The sequence below is a fragment of the Carassius gibelio genome, chromosome B4 (genome assembly GCF_023724105.1).
Source record: "Carassius gibelio isolate Cgi1373 ecotype wild population from Czech Republic chromosome B4, carGib1.2-hapl.c, whole genome shotgun sequence".
In the NCBI taxonomy this organism is placed as follows: Eukaryota; Metazoa; Chordata; class Actinopteri; order Cypriniformes; family Cyprinidae; genus Carassius; species Carassius gibelio.
The window spans coordinates 22,306,290-22,325,497 of NC_068399.1; the positions used below are offsets into that span (position 1 = coordinate 22,306,290).

General features: G+C 35.9%; 1 protein-coding gene across 8 annotated transcripts in view; it reads right to left on the bottom strand.

Moving 5' to 3' along the window:
* The window catches only part of LOC127956410 (myotubularin-related protein 5), a 50,218-nt gene extending 39,279 nt beyond the window's left edge, over nucleotides 1-10,939 (bottom strand). For all 8 annotated transcript variants that reach the window (XM_052554280.1, XM_052554277.1, XM_052554278.1 and 5 more), the window contains exon 1: nucleotides 10,732-10,939. In XM_052554280.1, coding sequence (XP_052410240.1) covers nucleotides 10,732-10,786 — 55 coding nt within the window. In that variant the 5' untranslated portion in view covers nucleotides 10,787-10,939. The remainder of the gene's footprint in view (nucleotides 1-10,731) is intronic.
* Nucleotides 10,940-19,208: the final 8,269 nt, after the last annotated feature.

Consider the following 19,208-nt stretch of genomic DNA (forward strand, 5'->3'; position numbering starts at 1 on the left):
GAACTAGGGAATAAAGTGTCAACAGTGTAGCGTAGACGTTTGACGTCTGTCTGACAATCACACAAAAAAAAATCATTAGCTCACTACCCTCCCACAGCAAACGTTCTGTGAGAAAGCATCTGTAGCAGGCTGTTGATTAGCACAGGAAATAATTTGCCAAATAATTTGCAACTTGCCAGTCAGTCAGAAAAACTGCACTTACAATAGAAGTCTATGGGTCAAGGAATAGCATAATACACACAGTTTCAAAAGTACAGCCACAAAACATTATACACGCTAACTTGAGACTATTTATGCAAAGTTTTGATTTTGAAAGGTTTCTGATTTTTTTTCCAAAATTCTGACCACATAGTTCAAAACGTCTTGGCCCATGTTTTCACAAACTACATTGAATTATTTTCCATGGTATTTGACAGTAGGTCACAGATGATATAGATTAAAAAAAATCATTTTAAACACTATCAAAGTCCACCTAACCTTTTATTTTTTGCTTGATTGGATTCGTAAGAATCTTTTCTGATTGCCTCTAAATGAGGCTTAAAGTTTCTCAAGCTTTTAACCCAACACCTAAAATTACTGCTTCTCCTGCTTTACAAATGATTCATCCTGTCTATGTTAGCCGACTCAGAAAATGTGTAATAATGGCAAAATAATAACAACTGACTCAAAATTGGAGTACAAAATTAAAACTCGCTAAGCGCCAAATGACAGCTTTAGAGTAACTGACTTTGACAGGCCAAAAAAAGTTAAAAGAATTGCAAAAATTATAGTCTAATCTTCACTGATGCAAGTAATCAATGAACATACAAATTAAAACAAAAAACAATACAGTAAAAAACATACAAAGAAAAAAGATTAAAATAATTAAAATAAATTGTGCATTTATTATTGTTTTTATGTGTAGATACTTAAAAAATATAATTAGTATTATTAGTAATAATATTGTAATTAGTATTATTATTATTGGTAGTATTATTAATAATAAACTACTAATATTAATACAAATGTTATATTATTAAATAACTAAACAAATAAATAAATAACTATAACAAACAGTTTATATATATACATTATCGGTCACGGATCATGTAAAGTTTTATTATTTATTCATGCACGTTAAACTATTTAAGCTTGTTTCTTTTCAGATTCTTATGTACAGCTTTATCTTAATAGGCTATATTAGACATGTGCTGGTATTCGGTTACTGCAATATATCACGGTAATGAATATGCACGATATTGTTATCATGGGCACTTCTAAATAGTGTGAATAATTATATATTACAAATTATTCAGAATTTGGAATGCATTTTGAGAATGCTTTTCCTTTCAACTGGTAAAAATGCACAACAATGTGAGAGACACGCTGAATGAAAGCACATTTACTCTCTGACAGCAGATGGCGCTTAACTGCAGAAAATGCAGCCGTTAACCTGGAAACCGCAGAAATAAAGCATCTTCTACTTTCTAAAATGTATTTAAATAGATTTAAATAGCCATTTAGATTTGTGTATTCGCTATGGTGTTCATCACAGTAACAAATACTTATTTTAAAAAAAATTAAAAAAAATTTTTTTATAAGAAAAAAACGTATAAACCTCTAATACTGTATTATGACCATATTTCAATATTGTGATAATACCTTATACTGTGATAAAAGTATTAGCAATTAATCGCAACATAAAAATTTGATACCGGCATATCCCTAGGCTGTATATTAATTTACTGGGGAAAAAACGGTAGTCCTATGTAAAATCAGACATTTGAACACCCCCATATAGCAAAAATGGTATGATTATAACACCGCTGTGAATATTCAATTGTGAGATTAGTAGTCAAATCAGGCTCCTCCTATCGAAAAATCGAATTGTTGACTACTCGGGGCCACCCCTAATATATTTTCACCTGTGGACCAATCAGCTTCACGGCACTTTCTACCAATCAGGTCATGGTGGGCTGCAGCTGAAACCAAGATTAAGACAGAAAGAGTGGGACATCAGACTATGATTTATGTATGAATCCCAACAACCACAATGCCAAAGACCCCTAGATATAATCCGGTGGGTCAGCAATGAAAAAAGAGGATTAAGAAGAATTACTTCCCGCAAACCCCATTCGCATGTGGAGAACAAGATCTTCAGTCTCCACCCGAGGGGTTTGGGAGGGGGAGAGGGCTGCATTCCCAAAATACCAGGGAAGGTCATGAAAGCTTTGCAGACATGGGGAGCCCCCCCCCCCCCCCCTTTTCCCGCCTTTGACCTTAACGTCCCTCCACAAGAGACTGTTCATTGACCCAAAAGACCTCTGAATATGAAGCACACAAACAGCTATTAACCAGTCACTGCTTACCAAGTTTCATAACCAGAGCTAAGTATTCTGTGTGCACGCATGTGTGAGATGTAAAAACCAGTAGGGCTGTGTATTGCCAAGAATCTTGCAATACGATATGCATCACGATACAGGGGTTGCGATATGATATGTTGCGATACATTGTGACACTGTAAGCAAGGTGATATATTGGGATATTTCTTATTTTAGGAATAGAATATGTTTTTAGGAAAGTTGTCATTAAGAACACAATTCAAGTTTATTTGTATAGCGCTTTTTATAATAAAAATCGTTGCAAAGGAACTTTACAGAAAATTAAGTTTCTACAATATTTAGCAGTAGCTTATCAGTTGTGACTGTCAGTTTATGTGCATATGGCAGAAATGTACGGGAAAAACAATTAAAGACATAAACAGACAATAACAACTATTAACTCGAGCCACGCTGCGACCCTACCACCCACCTCCCCCCGCCACATGAGCCCCTCTTCACATGGAAGGCTGCGGAACTGAGGCGGCGGCCTCGCCACAGTCCCATGGTGGACGTTACCACAAAAGCCCAAGTGACGGCACACTTCAGCTTTGTACACCGAACCAGGAACAGGGACAATTCTTTCATCCTCCATTACTAGCATTGATATTAATGCTAACATTAGTGGCGTGGCCTAATGCTAGTACTTCCTGTCATGCTCACTGTCGTTCAGAGATGAGGACTGCCATCTAGTGGTCCGGATGTAAACTCAAAACGAAACAGCTGCCATGAATCTTAAATTATTTATTTATTTACTTATTTTAATATCAATATTCTGTTTCTGAGAATCGATACAGTATCGGCAAACAAAATTTCACGATACCCACGTGTATCAATATTTTCTTACACCCCTAAAAACCAGAGCTGAAAAGTAAGGGATTTTCCTATTGTCCTTAGGGTTGTAGTTCAGTTTCACTTGCCCTGCCACGACAAGTAATAAATTTCATTTTTAGCAATGTATTTATACTTTTAAGATGTATTGCAGTTTTCCATTTAAAAGTTAGGTTAGTCAAGAGTAAGAGTTTTTAATTATTTAATAAAAAAAGGTCACCAAGTTTGCATTTATTTGATCAGGCATACAGTTAAAATTGTAATGTTTTGAATAAAATTTTATATTTTTATAAAAGTTTATATATTTTCTTTTTTAACCAAAAACATAGTTTTCAAATTTGCAGTAACGGGTAACAGGTTGCAGCAACAATATTTACTGAACTACTTAATTTATTTTAAGTTGTTTTTTGTTTTTGTTTTTTGCATTTTGGATATTCATTATTAATAAATACTTACATATATTGTCTCACATTGCCAGACATTCAGATTGATTGCAAAAGCAACTTTGAATGGCCAAGGCCCACTTAAGAGGCTATTTGACTGACAGGTAAAGCAACCACTTTTCATATTGTGCCGTGTCATGTTTAGGGGCATGGAAATGTCCCCACAACTGGCTTTCTTCTTCCATGGCAGGGTTTGGCATCACTGCATCATTGTTTCCAAGCAGAATATTAAAGAACACAACATATCTCTTCTAGAAATCCTGTATAAATTAACCAATCCATCAATAACTTCGAAACTCCTGAAGTGTTAATTTTATGTGCTATACGCATCAACTCTCAGTGGGCGTGACGTCTGAGGTAGGGTTGGGCAATGTCTACCAAATTGACATTGAATGATGTCTACAGTGAAACATCATGATGGAGGATGACATCGGGGGTTGGGCGGTGTTAGGGGTGTGCCCGAAGCATGAAACAAATAACACATTCTATAGAGCCACTAAAAGGTAGGCCACTTGCTAGCAGTATCCTGTTGCATCACAGTACATGAAAGTTCATTTACCACATACACAGAGTAAGGAGAAATGTCTGATAGGACGATGGCTAATGATTTTCAGATCCTGAGCACCAATGACAAACATCTAATCTTGTCAAATGTGTGGCAAGTACTGCCACTCTCTATAGTGTCTTTGTGAATCTCAAAGGTGAAAGTGAAAGTAAAATGAGAGCAAGCAATCGAAAGCAGTTTCAATAGCAGCTCCCTAATGCCATCAATTTATATACAGTTGCCTATACTTGCCAAACTATATAACTGCGATAATAAGTACTGAATTTCTTTTTTAATCCTTCCATCTCGTAGACTATTTATTTCTGTAGTACACTTCATTAAGGATTTTAAGCAACAGGGACTTTAAAGCCCATGGTGCAGGTTAACCACCACTGTTGATTAATGGGTACATAAATCACTCAAGATATGTATATCGTTTTTAAAATTTCTAAAAAATGGTCTTATAGACCAGTTTTTTACGTTTTTGGTATTAAGGTTTTTTTGGGGGGGTTTTTATTCGCAATTCTGTGATGACATCACAGAAGAAGTGAGAGAAAATGGGATGAGGAAGAGATGGCAAGAGCCAACATGTATGTCTGTCGCTGTGTTTGGCAGGTGCTTGTGTGAGCGGTTACGTCCCATGGAAACTGCGTTGGAAAGCTTGTGCTGTAGGGAAGTGAGTGCGTTTTGGTCTATATCTATCAATCTATCTTTCTGTCTATCTATCTATATATCTAGTCTGTCTATCTATATCTATGTATTTATTTATCTGTAATCTGTGCTATCTGAATACTCTCGTCTACTACTAGTCTCTCTAGTCACTCTGAATGAACTCAAGGTGGGCTTTGGTAAATTCTCTCCCCAAGGTGACGTAATGCAATGCATTGTGGGGGAAAGGAGGATCGTTGAAAACCGCTGTAAGACAGTACCAACTTTTTCGTATTATATTCCATTTTGTGATACCCAGCAACATAAAATACAATGGATAACAGTTTAAATGTTTATTTCCAACAAGCAAATTGCACAAATTCGTTGAAAAATTAACCCCGCAACACGGCCTTTAAGTGAACACCACTGATGGAATGGCAAAGGCATTCAGACGCCATACTACGCATGCACAACTTTAACTACTATTTTGTGAAGTTCTTTACAGTTCTTTAAGTTCTTTCAACCAATTTGTGATTATACTTCCAAGACGATCATAAGTCACTCTCACAATTTTGACAAATCTACATAAGCCACATAACATACATAACATTGGTGTCAACTTTAATTTGCAACTACAATTTGAAACAACATTCAATATAAATCACAACAAATCAGATATTTGGTTTTGTAAGCACATGTAAAAGATGCAGTACCGGCCCTAAGAAGCATGTGACACTTCAATCAACTGACCCGAAACTCTCTCACACTGTCCCAGGGACAGCAGACCAACAGTGTCCCGTGAGTTCACCACAATCATAATGAAACTTGACGACAAGGAGTTTCAAATGTATTTGCTTTTGTCTATAAAGTGTGTGACTGTGCATATGCAAATCAAATGCATGCAAACTATTAAACTGTGTGTGTGGGTTATGAGCCCCCGTGTCTCCCAGAATGAGGACAATCTCCATTGCCCTCTAGCCCTTTCGGCTGGCACATGAATGAGAAGTATTCATCCACTAGCTGGCTGTCAGAGCTATGCGGCCATACGCTGCAGGCATGTGGACCGGGCTTCTGTATCCATGACCCCAGCCACCCTTTCCTCGGCACAGAGCTGATTATAGTCCAGCCAGATGACCAGAAATGGGGAGTCATGGGAACACAGAACGGCAGCGTATCACGCCATGGCCCCCTTCAGCCTTATTCTTCCTCATGAATTAGAATCTGTACTCGACTGGTGAATATTTCTAGACGTCCGGCTGAGTCAGTGCATTTATTTAAGGCAGACAGAGAGCAGATTTGTTAAAGGCAGGCCGCTTTGAGCAAGCCACCCCTTTAAAAAAATAAAAAATAAAAAAAAAGTTACTACTTCTGCATTATTTATGGCTTATGGTTTTGGATGGGAATTTTTTAAAAAAAATGTACGATTCCAGTTCTGATTTGATTCCTCTTAAAGGGGTTATCGGATGCAAAATTCACTTTAACATGTTGTTTGAACAAATGTGTGTGTTTGTACACATCCACCCTAAAATGAAAAAATGTTTGCGCAAATCTTACATGATCAGCTCCAGAATTGCCTTTCCTAATAATGAGCTAGTTAGCCAGTTCCACAGCTATATGCAGCTAAAGTTAATGGTCTCATGAGAACAGTTTGTCACCTCATGGAAGAAAGGGGTGAGGAGGGCAGAGCTAATTAGAATTTAACGGCAGATGCACTAAAATGTGCAGAGCTGTTTTTGACGAGGCTAAAACAGTGTTGTTTTACTTTACCGCTGAGAAATTTTAACCAAAGTATGTTATAGACTTTTCATTAAGACGCTAAAGAATCAAATCAACTTGTGGAAGATGGGCATCCGATGACCCCTTTAACGATTCGTGTTCCATTTATGATTTGCTTGGTACTTTGAAGAAATAAATCCTTCAGAAATCATTCTAATAAGATGATAAATTAACTTTTATTTGAAATAAAAACTTTTCCAACAATACAAGCCTTTACCATCACATTTTTATATGAATTTAACTCAACCTTACAACATAAACGTATTCAATTCTCTAAAATAATTTTATAAATTGGGAGGACAAAATATACTGACCCAAAACTTTTGAATGGTAGCGTTTATGGTTACAAAGATTTATATATTAAATGGATTATGCTCTTTTTTTATTTTTTTTTTATTCATTGAAGAATCCTGAAAAGAGTAACACGGGTTACAAAATATATTAAACAGCACACTGAAAACTGGAGTAATTGCTGCTGAAAATTCAGCTTTTCACCACAAGAATAAATCAGCTTTTAAAGTATATTCAAATAGAAAACTGTTATATTAAATTGCAATAATATTTCACAATATTACATTATATTCTGTATTTTTGATCAAATAAATGCAGCCTTGATGAGCATAAGAAACCTTTTAAAAAAACAACAATTCAAGTCTCAAGAGTTGTAAACTGCATATGATAGTTCTCATGCTCATGATAGTTTTTTAATAATAATAATTAAATAAACAATCAGACAAACATTTCAACATACATTCCCAGAGACACACAGGGGTTAACCGAGAAAACAGACTGGCACAGACAATTCTCACAAAGAGTGTGCAACAGAACAAACGCTCTCCTCTTTTGTTTAGGGCCTCTCTGTTTTCAATCGGGCTCCTCCCAAGAAAAAGCATGAAGAGAGAAAGCGGGAGAAAGAGAAGCGTGAGAGGGAGCGAAGCCGGGGGGGGCGAGCTATACAGCGAACCCCAAAAGACATTTCCATGGATGTCCACTTGTAGTGGACCCACCCCAAATTCTGGACCTCCATTTTCTCACTCTGCAATACTGAGGACAATCTGGATTCTCAATCAATCATGTCTTCTCCCTAGAGCCTCAACTCCCATTTCCTGTTTTTAAACAGCAAGCCCCTCGGCAAGAGAATCCTATTCAATGCAGTTCTCCTCGCAGGGTCAAGAAATCGAGTAACAAATAGCGTTGCACAGTTTCGCAACAGACCCTGGGCGACTCCACCCTGACAGCTTACTGCCCTCCAGAGATGCAGCCATTCTGGCTCAAGATGCTATTTAGGGAAGGAAGAAACCTTACACTGTGGGCTATATCAATGATAGAGACCAAGACAAAGGTCCTGAGACGGGGACATGGCCCCTGGGTCAGCTGGACATGTTCTGCACTGGCAAACAAAACAGTGAGTGGGGTTATCTTAAGGGGTCTGACCCTTTGGGTGTTAAGTAGGCACCACTTCAATCAAGAACACTTTATAAAAATCCTTTGGAAGATGTCCAGGTTCACATTCACGATGTGGTTTCAGAGATATGACACCTCTCAGATATGTGCGTCAGATAGACATAAATATAGCAGGACTTAAAGGGACAGTTCACCCAAAAATGACTTTCTTTTGTTGAACACAAAAATATTTTTAAAAGGGTCTCCTTTCTTTCCATCCAATGAAAGTCAATGGAGTTGATCCAACCCAAATTAGATTTTTTTAAGTGCTTTTATCAGTAATACAAATTCTGTAATAATTTACAACTTCAAGTGGTTTCAAAACAATCTGAATAATATGAAAGTCGATATTGGCCAAAGAGGTTGTTTTGGACCCCTTTGACTTTAATACACTTTAGTTCGGTTAGATTCCATAAATTATATGTGGATGAAAGCAAGACTTATAGTCTTTTACACACTTTATTAAAGGCAAACAAATTTCAAAACTGCTTTATGATGTTTTTTTCTACTGAATTTTGTTGAATGACCGGTATGTTGCTGTTGTATGTTGTAAATACATTTTTTACATATCTTCTTTGGATTCCACAGAATAAAGAAAGTCATACAGGTTTGGAGTTGATTTTTGGGTGAATTATCTCTCAAAGCTTATATTTTGCTAATTGTTATGTGGTTGCAACAAATAACAGACAGGAAATTGTTAGAATTGTAAGAAGGAGAAACATATTCAGGAGATGTTGCAAGCCAGATTAAAACTCAAATTGCCCTTATAAGCACCAAGGCTCAATACGTCAGAGCGTGTCTGCTAACTGCTAGACATAGTTTTACATAAATAAAAAAAAAAAAAATTAATTCGAGAGATGTAGTACAGATGTTAAGCATCGCGGGAGCAAAGTGTGGCAACACTTACACTTGCCAAGTCTTCAGAGATTTGACGACCGATTTATGAATGTGATGTCAACCACTTCCACAATCTCACAAGATTATGATGTCACGGGTCTACCCATCTGCTCAAAGCAGTCTATTCAGATTGATTTAGATCTCTATGTTGGTTTGCATGCTACAACATGAATGGCCGCTGTTGTATTTTAATGTTATTCTTGAATTCAATAGCCTTCATGAGAGCTTTTTTTTCCCTCTCACACACCTTTACTGTACTTGAAGGTCTGCTTACCAGATGCTGAAATACAGCAGCAGGCTAGAAACAGGAAAGGAAGACATTCTGCAGAGCGTGCAGCCTTTCAACATCCTGCCAGGCTACACTTACGGCCATATACGAATAGCTACGTCCCACGGGCAACAAAAAGCAAAGACCTTTCTGCACACCAAACAACTCTTGAAGTGGACCACTGCACAAAACATGTAATTTAACATGCATATCCATCTCAAGAGTCCCTGAAACTGTAAAAAGGGATTCATCGTGTTTTTTGTGTGTCTTATAAATAAGGAATAAGACATGCATGGAGGCAGCTCTCTAAATAAAGGTTTCAAATGCGAGTTTCCAGCAACTTGCCTTCTTTCAGTTGAGGGTTGGTAAATTATGCATGCTCACCGGGACCATTATATCGCCCGAATCTAGGCCACTCACCAAAACACTCAACCTCCCGATAACAAAACACACTAAGAGCAGGATTTTACAGATACTCAAAGCTCCCTAACTTAACTCAAATTCAAATAAATATACTTGTGATAGTGATAGTACACCCTTCTCCTTTCTCACAATTTACTGTCTGTTGCACTAAAAAAAAATTAAGTGCAAAAAGCAATAAAAAATAAAGCTTAAAAATGTATACTCATGTCATTCCAAACATTCCATGTCTTTATTTTTTCAGCAAAAACCCAGAGACGATATTTAGGAAAATGGATTCTTTAAAAAAATTTTTTTTGATTCTGTCATTATTTATAACAAACTGTTGTTTCAGAATCATTTAATGTTCTTTCTTCTGTGGAATATAAAAGAGAAACATTTTGCAAAACGTAGATCTTTAAGCAATGCTGATGAATCGTGACTGAGGATGTCATGAATTTCTTCTTCATGGGAAACTTTCCCTTCAATAACGCAGCATCATTCAGGTTAAAGCACTGCTACGCTTAATAAACAACCACAAAAACAAAAGTGGTTTCTCAAAACCTAGTGTGTTGCCTAGAAAGACAGCATTTTGTGTATCACAAGTTCTGTCTAGACAGGCAACTTGTTAGGTTTAGACACAAGCAAAAGCATCTGTGCCATACTGTGTTATTGATGTTTGTTGACATTTCTTAGACATCAGCTTTTGCTTTTCTTTTCAACTCTAGAAACTTATATGGGACAATATAACAGGCTGCTACATGACAATCACCGGTGGCAAAGGTTACACTGATAAATCCCAACAAAATAGTACCCGCTTGCAAACTTCTTATCAGCCTTAAAATAAATCGTGTAATAGGGCATATGGAGGCGCTTCGTGAAACTTCGTTTGGGCTCGGCTTTCGAGTTTGGGATTGATCTCCAGAGGCCTGGGACATCCGCGGCTGAAAGTAGCTCGCCAATCCAGAGACGGAATCAGCTGTGTCGAGGCTGCGTCCCTCTCCCTCCGCCTTCTGTGTTGTTTACCGTGAATAAACCTCTACTAATACACTCCAATCTAACAGATCAGGAGGAGGGGGGAGGAGGAGGAGGAAGAATCGCTTGCCGTGTGTCTGTCTCCCTTACCTCTCTTATCGAGATCGTATCCGACGACCACGAAGTAATCGGCGAGCCTGGTCATCTTATCGAGATCTCGGCGACAGGCCTCGGGGGTGACTGTAGTCTTTCCGCAGGTAGGCGATATTCCGATCACATTGTGAAGGCAGCGGCGACAGCAGCATCCCTCCAGCAGCAGCCCGCCGCCATACTGTCGCTGTGAGTGTGCCGTGCCCTGACAGCGCTCTGCGCGTGCGCACTGAGCTCCGAGTCGGCAGGGAGGGGCGCGCGCACAGAATGTTGCGTGGTCATCTAGAATGATGTCAAAAATACAAATAAAAAAATGTAAAGCAAAAATATTATTATATGTATGTGCCACAACAATAATGTATTGATTAATTGCCTTACCACATTCTGCATAATATATATATATATATATAATTTTTTTTTATGGACTGTTTGTAAAATACATATTATGACCCTGAACCACAAAGCCAGACATAAGGGTCGTTTTTTAATAAATTGAGATTCATACACCATCTAAAAGCTGGTAAATAAGCATTCCACTGATGAATGCTGAAAATAAAAATACTTTTAAAGTTGTGAATTATTAATTTAAAAAAATCAAGTTTTGATATATTTAGGGTTGGAAATTTACCAAATATCTTCATGGAACATGATCTTTATTTAGCATCCAAATGATTTTTGGCATAAAAGAAAAATCGATCATTTTGACAATTTATTGTTGGCTACTGCCATTACTTATGACTGGTTTTGTGGTAAATTGTCAAATTTGCATAAAGAAACAGACAATGCCTAAATACTTTGCATAAAAGTATTGTTCTGTCGTTTTTTCTTTTTTGTCTTTTTTCTTTTCCTCTATATCTTTTTAAAAATTCAAATAAATTATAAGAAAAACACCGTCAAATTAACGGCCCTATAATCTTGTTATTTTATGCTTATTTTAAGTATAAAATAAAATGTATACTTATTTTGTTTAATGTTGATATTGACATTTTTATGACAGTTATTATATTGAATTTTGCCAATATTTTATTCAAATCAATCATTCTTATAATGTTGATAATGAACTAACTAAAATTTTCATTTAAATATATATACTTTTATAGAAATTAAGTTTTTATCAGTTATACATAGCCTTACAATAACAGTGAAAGGGGTATTTCCATATTTTCAGTTTAAATATAAATTAATAGTGCAAAAAAGGAAACATATATTACCATGACTCTGTAGTAATGACTTTAACTACTTTACTTCCAAGATCGATACTATTAGAGATAAAATTGTTACGCAGCCGTCAGATACAGTATTGCATCAGACAGTGCGCTATAGATCCCCTGAGGAACAGTTCCACTCATTCTCTACTATAGGAGAGGAAAAATTATATAAACCTGTAAAATCATCTAAACAACAACATGTATGTTAGACCCTATCCCATCTAAGCTCCAAAAAATGGTGCTTCCAGAAGTCATAGATCCACTTCTGACTATTATTAATTTGACCTTGTCATTAAGATATGTGTCCAAAACCTTCAAACTGGCTGTTATTAAGCCTCTCATCAAAAAACCACAACTAGACCCCAAAGAACTATAATTAAAGGCCGACCTCAAATCTTCCTTTTCCGTGCAAGAAAAATAGTATTTGTGAGGATTTCCAGTCAGGATTTAGACCATGTCATAGTACGGAGACTGCTCTCCTTAGAGTTAGAAATGACCTGCTCTTACCATCTGATCTTGGTTTTTTCTCTCTATTAGTGCTATTGGATCTTAGTGCTGCATTCGACACTGTTGACTACATCATTCTCTTGAATAGACTACAAAACCTTGTTGGCATTAATGGAAGTGCATTAGCATGGTTCAAACCATACTTATCTGACTGCCATCAGTTCGTTGCAGTGAATGAAGAGGTATCATATCGATCACAAATGCAGTATGGTGTACCTCAAGGCTCAGTACTAGTGCCATTACTCTTCACGCTTTACATGTTACCCTTGGGAGATATCATCAGGAAGCATGGTGTTAGCTTTCACTGTTATGCTGATTATAATCAGCTCTATATTTCTTAGAGGTCTGGAAAAACATACCAATTTGAAAAATTAATGGAATGCATAGTCGATATAAAAACCTGGACGAGGAGTCATTTCTTACTGCTAAATTCAGAAAAAACAGAGGTGTTAACTATAGAACTTAAAAACTTTGCATGTAATAACCTAGAGCACTGTCTAAGACTTGACAGCTGCTCTGTCAATTCTTCGTCATCAGTTAGGAATCTAGGTGTATTTGATAGCAATCAAATCCAACCACATTTCTAGCATTTGTAAAACTTAATTTTTTCATCTCAAATATATATATAAATTGACCTATGCTCTCAGTGTCAAATGCAGAAATGTTAATTCATGTGTTCATGACCTCAAGGTTAGATTATTGTAGATGCTTTATTGGGTGGTTGTTCTGCACGCTTAATAAACAAACTCCAGCTAGTCCAAAATGCAGCTAGAGTTCTTAATAGAAACCAGGAAGTATGACCATATTAGCCCGGTTCTGTCAACACTGCACTGGCTCCCTATTAAACATTGTATAGGTTTTAAAATCTTGCTTAATACTTATAAAGGCCTCACTGGTTTAGCACCTTAGTATTTGAACAAGTTCTTACTGCACTATAGTCCTCCACGTCCACTGCATTTTCAAAACTCTAGCAATTAAGAAATACCTAGAATATCAAAATCAACTGCAGGAGGCATATCCTTTTCCTATTCAGCTCCCAAACTCTGGATACTCTGTCAGTTTAATTCTAGATTGAAGACCCACTTCTTTAATCTTACTTACACATAGCATACTAACACATTTCTAATCTGTTTAAGGATTTTTAGAATGCATTAATTAGGTAAACCAGAACCGCCAACACTTCCCATAAAAACATGATACTTGCTATATCGTTAGAAGAATGGCATCTACACTAATATTAGTCTGTTTCTCTCTTATTGCGAGGTCACCGTAGCCACCAGATCTAGTCTGTATCCAGATCAGATGGTCACCCCGATCCAGTACATCTCGAGTCCAGATGGTGGATCAGCACCTAGAGAGGACACTAGAGAGGACCCCAAATGTCAGCGGAGAACAGGAGAACTTGTTTAACCCCCAGAGACAGATCCACAGTCAAGACCTTGTCTCCTAGACGGCCATCGGGACAAGACCACAGGAAACAGAAGATTCTTCTGCACAATCTGACTTTGCTTCAGCCTGGTTTGTCTACCCAGACTGCTTTATTGACACACTATTTTCCTATGTAATGCTGTTCAATTGCTTTGTATTGTTAAAAGCGCTATATAAATAAAGGTGACTTGACTGTAAAATTAACAATTATATATGGACAGCTGTAATAAATAGAGTGATTAATAAATAAGATGATGTTTGGGTTAAATGTAAATTTAACAAATAATTTATTTAATAAATAAATAAATATATATATAATTTTATATATACAATACAGTCAGATGGTCATTTGTTCTCAAATATAACCTGACATTTGACCAAATTCACTGACAAATTTGCATAAATATAGAGGTGATGCATAAATAAAACTTTTGTTACTATTATTTGTCTTGTTTTTTTTTTGCATGCAAATTATTGGGAGGCATGGAAAAAAATACTTTCTGTGTGTATCTGAATTGATCTAAAACACTTTTTTGTTTGCCAAAAAACCCAAGACTATGCAGGAAAAACAAGACTTTTATTATTTAATTTTATTGTGGCACAAAATCATATACAGTGTTTTATGGACTTCACTCAGGCACTCTCATGTGAACTGCTTTCAGAAGTCTTTATCTAAATGGAAGGTAATCTCAACCCTTATTACTTTTCTGTACAAACTATATGTAGATCTTGACCCCTCAGTCCCGTCTTTTATCTTAACCCCCCAAACATGTGCGATTTGCTCAGCTGTCATTGCTTAGGTAACAAAATTGCACTGATTCCATGGGTACATGGATTTTGTTATAAAGAGTCAATGTTTGGAAAGTCAGTTGTTGCAAATATGTTACAGTTATGAGTCTCATCACAGAGGAAAAAGCTGAAAAGGCCTACCGGATAACCCCCCTATCCCACAATCTGAGGCCTGCGTCCTTGCCTGTCAGCATCGACACACCTCCAAAAGAATTCCAACACTTCCTGTGTAAAGTCCTTTGACACAGACTACTTATCACACCAGAATTAAAAACATTCACAGCTGTGTTATACTGTCAGCCTGCCAATGACTCTCAATTTAGCTAGTAATAAACTATTTGCGAATATCTAAGGAAAATTCCAGACAGTCTGTAGCATTATTTAAAATGTATTTAGAACATATTTTATAGATATTTTTTAGTGCTGGGCAACAATTTTTTTTTAATCACGATTAATCACATGATTGTCTGCGATTAATCGCAATTAATCACATTCTTATGCACAAAACTAATAATGCATTCAAAAGTATAGTGTATTGTGCACTTTTTTCATTTAGAAGTACTGCTATATAAACAAAAGTGCAATAACATTTGGTGAAACAAATAAGGTGTTTTTTTACAGCAGTATTCCTTTTACAGAGTAGCAGTTAAAATATTTTTTGTAAATCTTAACTTATTACATTTATGTACTTAAATTAAATATAAAACAAGTTATTTGCCACTGCCGGGACATTAAAGTTTTTATAGAAAATATTTTATAGTTTGCTCCAGAGCTTCGATCATAACATTATCACAGGCATCTTCCGATTAGAGACCTGCACGATCGTGGGACCCATCGCATCAGAGTGCGGCGCGGGAAAACACTTGATGGGCAGGTAGAGACTTGTGAGTGTTTTTTATTCATAATAATAATAAAAAAACTGCGTTAACAAGCGATAAAATTAATATCGGCGTTAATCAATTAATGTGTTAACGTGATAATAATGCATTAACTTGCCTAGCCCTAATATTTTTTTAAATAATTAATATATTTTTATAATATTTTTCTAGCAATTTTTCAGATGTTGAGGTCAGGTTCACCAGTCAAACGAGTCATGCTTTCACCGGGTCAAGTGGATCACATGACACTTTAGCCCTCCGTTTTGTGACAACCCAAACATTTTAACAAAAATGACCAAATTAATTAAAAAAGAAAAAATAGAAAAACTGTGGAAAGTGGATTCCCTAAGTGGACATGAACATTCGTGAAGTCTTCATGCAGCTGTGCACCTCCATATCCAGTTCCCAAAAGAAAGCTGATTACATTTGCAAGCCAAAAGGGCAACCGCTGCACCTGTGTGTCTGCAAGAAAGGTGCATTGTGGGTTATTTGAGGTTATTATTCTCACATTTCACTTACATTTCACTGCTGGTTATAAATGCTCTATATCATTGTGTATGTGACGAATAAGAAAATCTTGAATCTTGAATTATTCATCCATACCGAGAAGCTTGAAATCTACCTCAATACTGCAGAAGATTTCTATGTGAATGAAGAAAGTATTTTCTCATAACAGAAGCTTAGAAATAATCTTATGAAATAGAAAAGGGACAAATAAGAAGATGACAGGAAGAGCCGTTAGCTGCTTTGGTTGGAGCCATGTGACAGGAAGGGCAAATGTGTAGGCACGTTTCTAAAGGTAGTGCTCTGTCTGTGTGTGTAAAGGTGTCTGGGCCGCCATCGCATGAAATGTAATCTAATGGAAGAATATAAAGCAGAGCTGTTTGGCCGGATTTGCAAACCATGTGACATCCTGTCAACAAACCAATAGACAGGAAGAGGTCTCTTGGCTCAGAAATCATAGGTCATCTTAAAGCACTCTTTATGAACTGTGAGGAAAACCCTGCTAATCTTGATCATTAAAAAAAAAAGGTGTTTTGGAGGCTCCTGCTTTTCACTTGTGAAAAAGTTAAATTATGAATATAATATTTATTATCTTAATTAGAGGCTTTTCATTATGAATTAATGTGTTTTTCATTCTTTTTTCAATTAATTCTAATGTATTTTTATATAAAAGAATAATATATACTCTATATTAAATAATGTGAATATATATTTAACATAAAAATATTAACAATTTGTATAAAATATATGCAATTATATAAAGACACATTATATTAGAATATTATGCATCTGAAAAAGGCATAATGTGTTGAAGTGTTTTTAAAATATTAAATTAATATACAAAATAATATAAAAATACATTTCACATATCAAAAATATTTTTATTTCTTTTTTTTTTTAATTATTGAATTACTGAAATGTTTATTTTGCACTAAACCAGCTTATTGCACTGTATAAATAAATGGCAATTAACTATAAATTTTAGTTGACATTATTTTATTATAAGAGTATTTCAGTGAATGGTACATTATAAATATACATGGGCATGTAATTTGTTGTTCTGTAAAAAAAACTAAACTTTTGGAGTTCCTTACATTTGTGTTTTAACTTCAAACATAAAACATGAAACATCCTGATAAAATTCATGTGAGATGGAAAGGAAATGACATTTGACCAAATTTGCATTAAGAAACAGACAATGCCTAAATACTTTGCATAAAAGTATTGTTCTGTTGTTTTTTTAATGTTTTCTTTTCCTCTGTATATATTCTTAAAAATCTATATAAATCATTAAAAAACACAGTTAAATTGACAGCCCTATAATCTTGTTAATTGCTTATTTTATACTTATTTTAAGTATAAAATAAAATGTATTCCTATTTCCATTTCATGTTGATATTGACATTTTTATGACAGTTATTATATTGAATATTGACCATATTTTATCCAAAACAATCGCTCTCATAATGAAGTACTGTACTTTGATAAAATGTGGCTTATGCTGCTAATGAACTAAATGAAAGTCTAATAAAAATAATGAAGAATGTGACCAGGGTCAGCCAGATTAACCCTGTTCAGTGGCATATATAACATATAACAATGAGTCATGTGAGGATGATGAAATGACAAGATGAAACATACTTGGCTGTCGGTGTCTGATGATGAACCAGCATTCATTCATCTTTTATAACAGCCAGCTATTTGATCCACTAGCACACAGACTCGTGTCTTTGTCTTCATTCATAGAACCTATTTTTGTAAACATACATCCATTGTTCCCCATGCAGTCACACCCGAATACAACCGCTCAGACTGCCATTCCCACACACAGATCCACCGTTACGTGTAAATGTAAGCATACAGACACACAAGCGCACTGACTCATGGGTAATATAGTAACAGAACAGAAACAGAAGCGCTGTAAAACAAACATGACCCCCACTGTCCATCACAGCCGTGTAAAAAACTTGACTGTGAGCCATAACAAACCAGTTGTGTTCTCCAACGTCACGATGAGCCAACGTAAACATGCGAGGGAAACGAGCTCAGTGGGAACAAGCATGTTTTCATCTTGATTTAACACAAGGATTTACCATTTCATCCCACAGGGTGATGTCCCTGATATTTCTCCATCTTGGAGAGGTTTGTTTTTGTGTTTGAAGTGTTTAAGACACACTGTTAATGTGCACTTTGCACGTGATGAGAATTTTTCCCTGGGAGATCTAGTCCACTATAAATTTCTCTTTTGAACCTCAAAAATCTTTCATTGTGTTGATGATCTTTATTCAGTTTAGTTATAGTAATGTCCACTAGAGGGCAGCAAACACGAGACAACAGCTTACTAATACTAATCTATCTATCTATCTATCTATCTATCTATCTATCTATCTATCTATCTATCTGTCATTATTAGATTAATGACATAATTTCTACACCTATTTACACATTGCACACATTGTAGTGTGTTGATTTAGTATTTGGGAGGCCCAAGCTCATGTGTGACCTTATTCTTTTGTACACATTGCATGTCATTCTTTTCGTAGAATAAGCCTATTGTCCTGTTTCTCTATTTTTCCTAATTAAATTGTTTTTTTCCAATTATATGGCCTCCTATATTTATTAAAACTCATTATTCATGCGGGAAGCTTTTTATCTAATTCCGACTGAAAGCATTATCATATGTTTTCAGAAAACCACCGCAGCTTAACAGACGGCTTGTGTTTCGGTCTGGGCCAGATTCATTGGATGTGGAGTGTAGTTACTCGTGAAAACTAATTGGTACAAAGGCGAAACCAATTGCCCTTGTCTGAAATTTTGCTCCAGTTAACAGTTCTGTTGTCACATGGGTTTTCAGGATTATGTAAATGGAAACACTTGCCAAAACGCTTAATTCCTAGACACGTACATCCTGCAGGTGTCTAAGAATTACTTCATTAATCAATCACCTCGGTTCATTACACACTTCACTTGCTGAATTTTCTAATAGCAGACCAATTCATATAAAACATATTTGCTCATTTAAAACTACTACTGAAAAAAAAACTTTAATAAATAAACCTTTAACTGACCTGAATAAGTGATATTGTCCAACTACGGAGCTGTGGGACATTTCTAAGAATAAAAGAAAGAGATTGAGAAGAATAGTGTAAACTATCCATTTCAA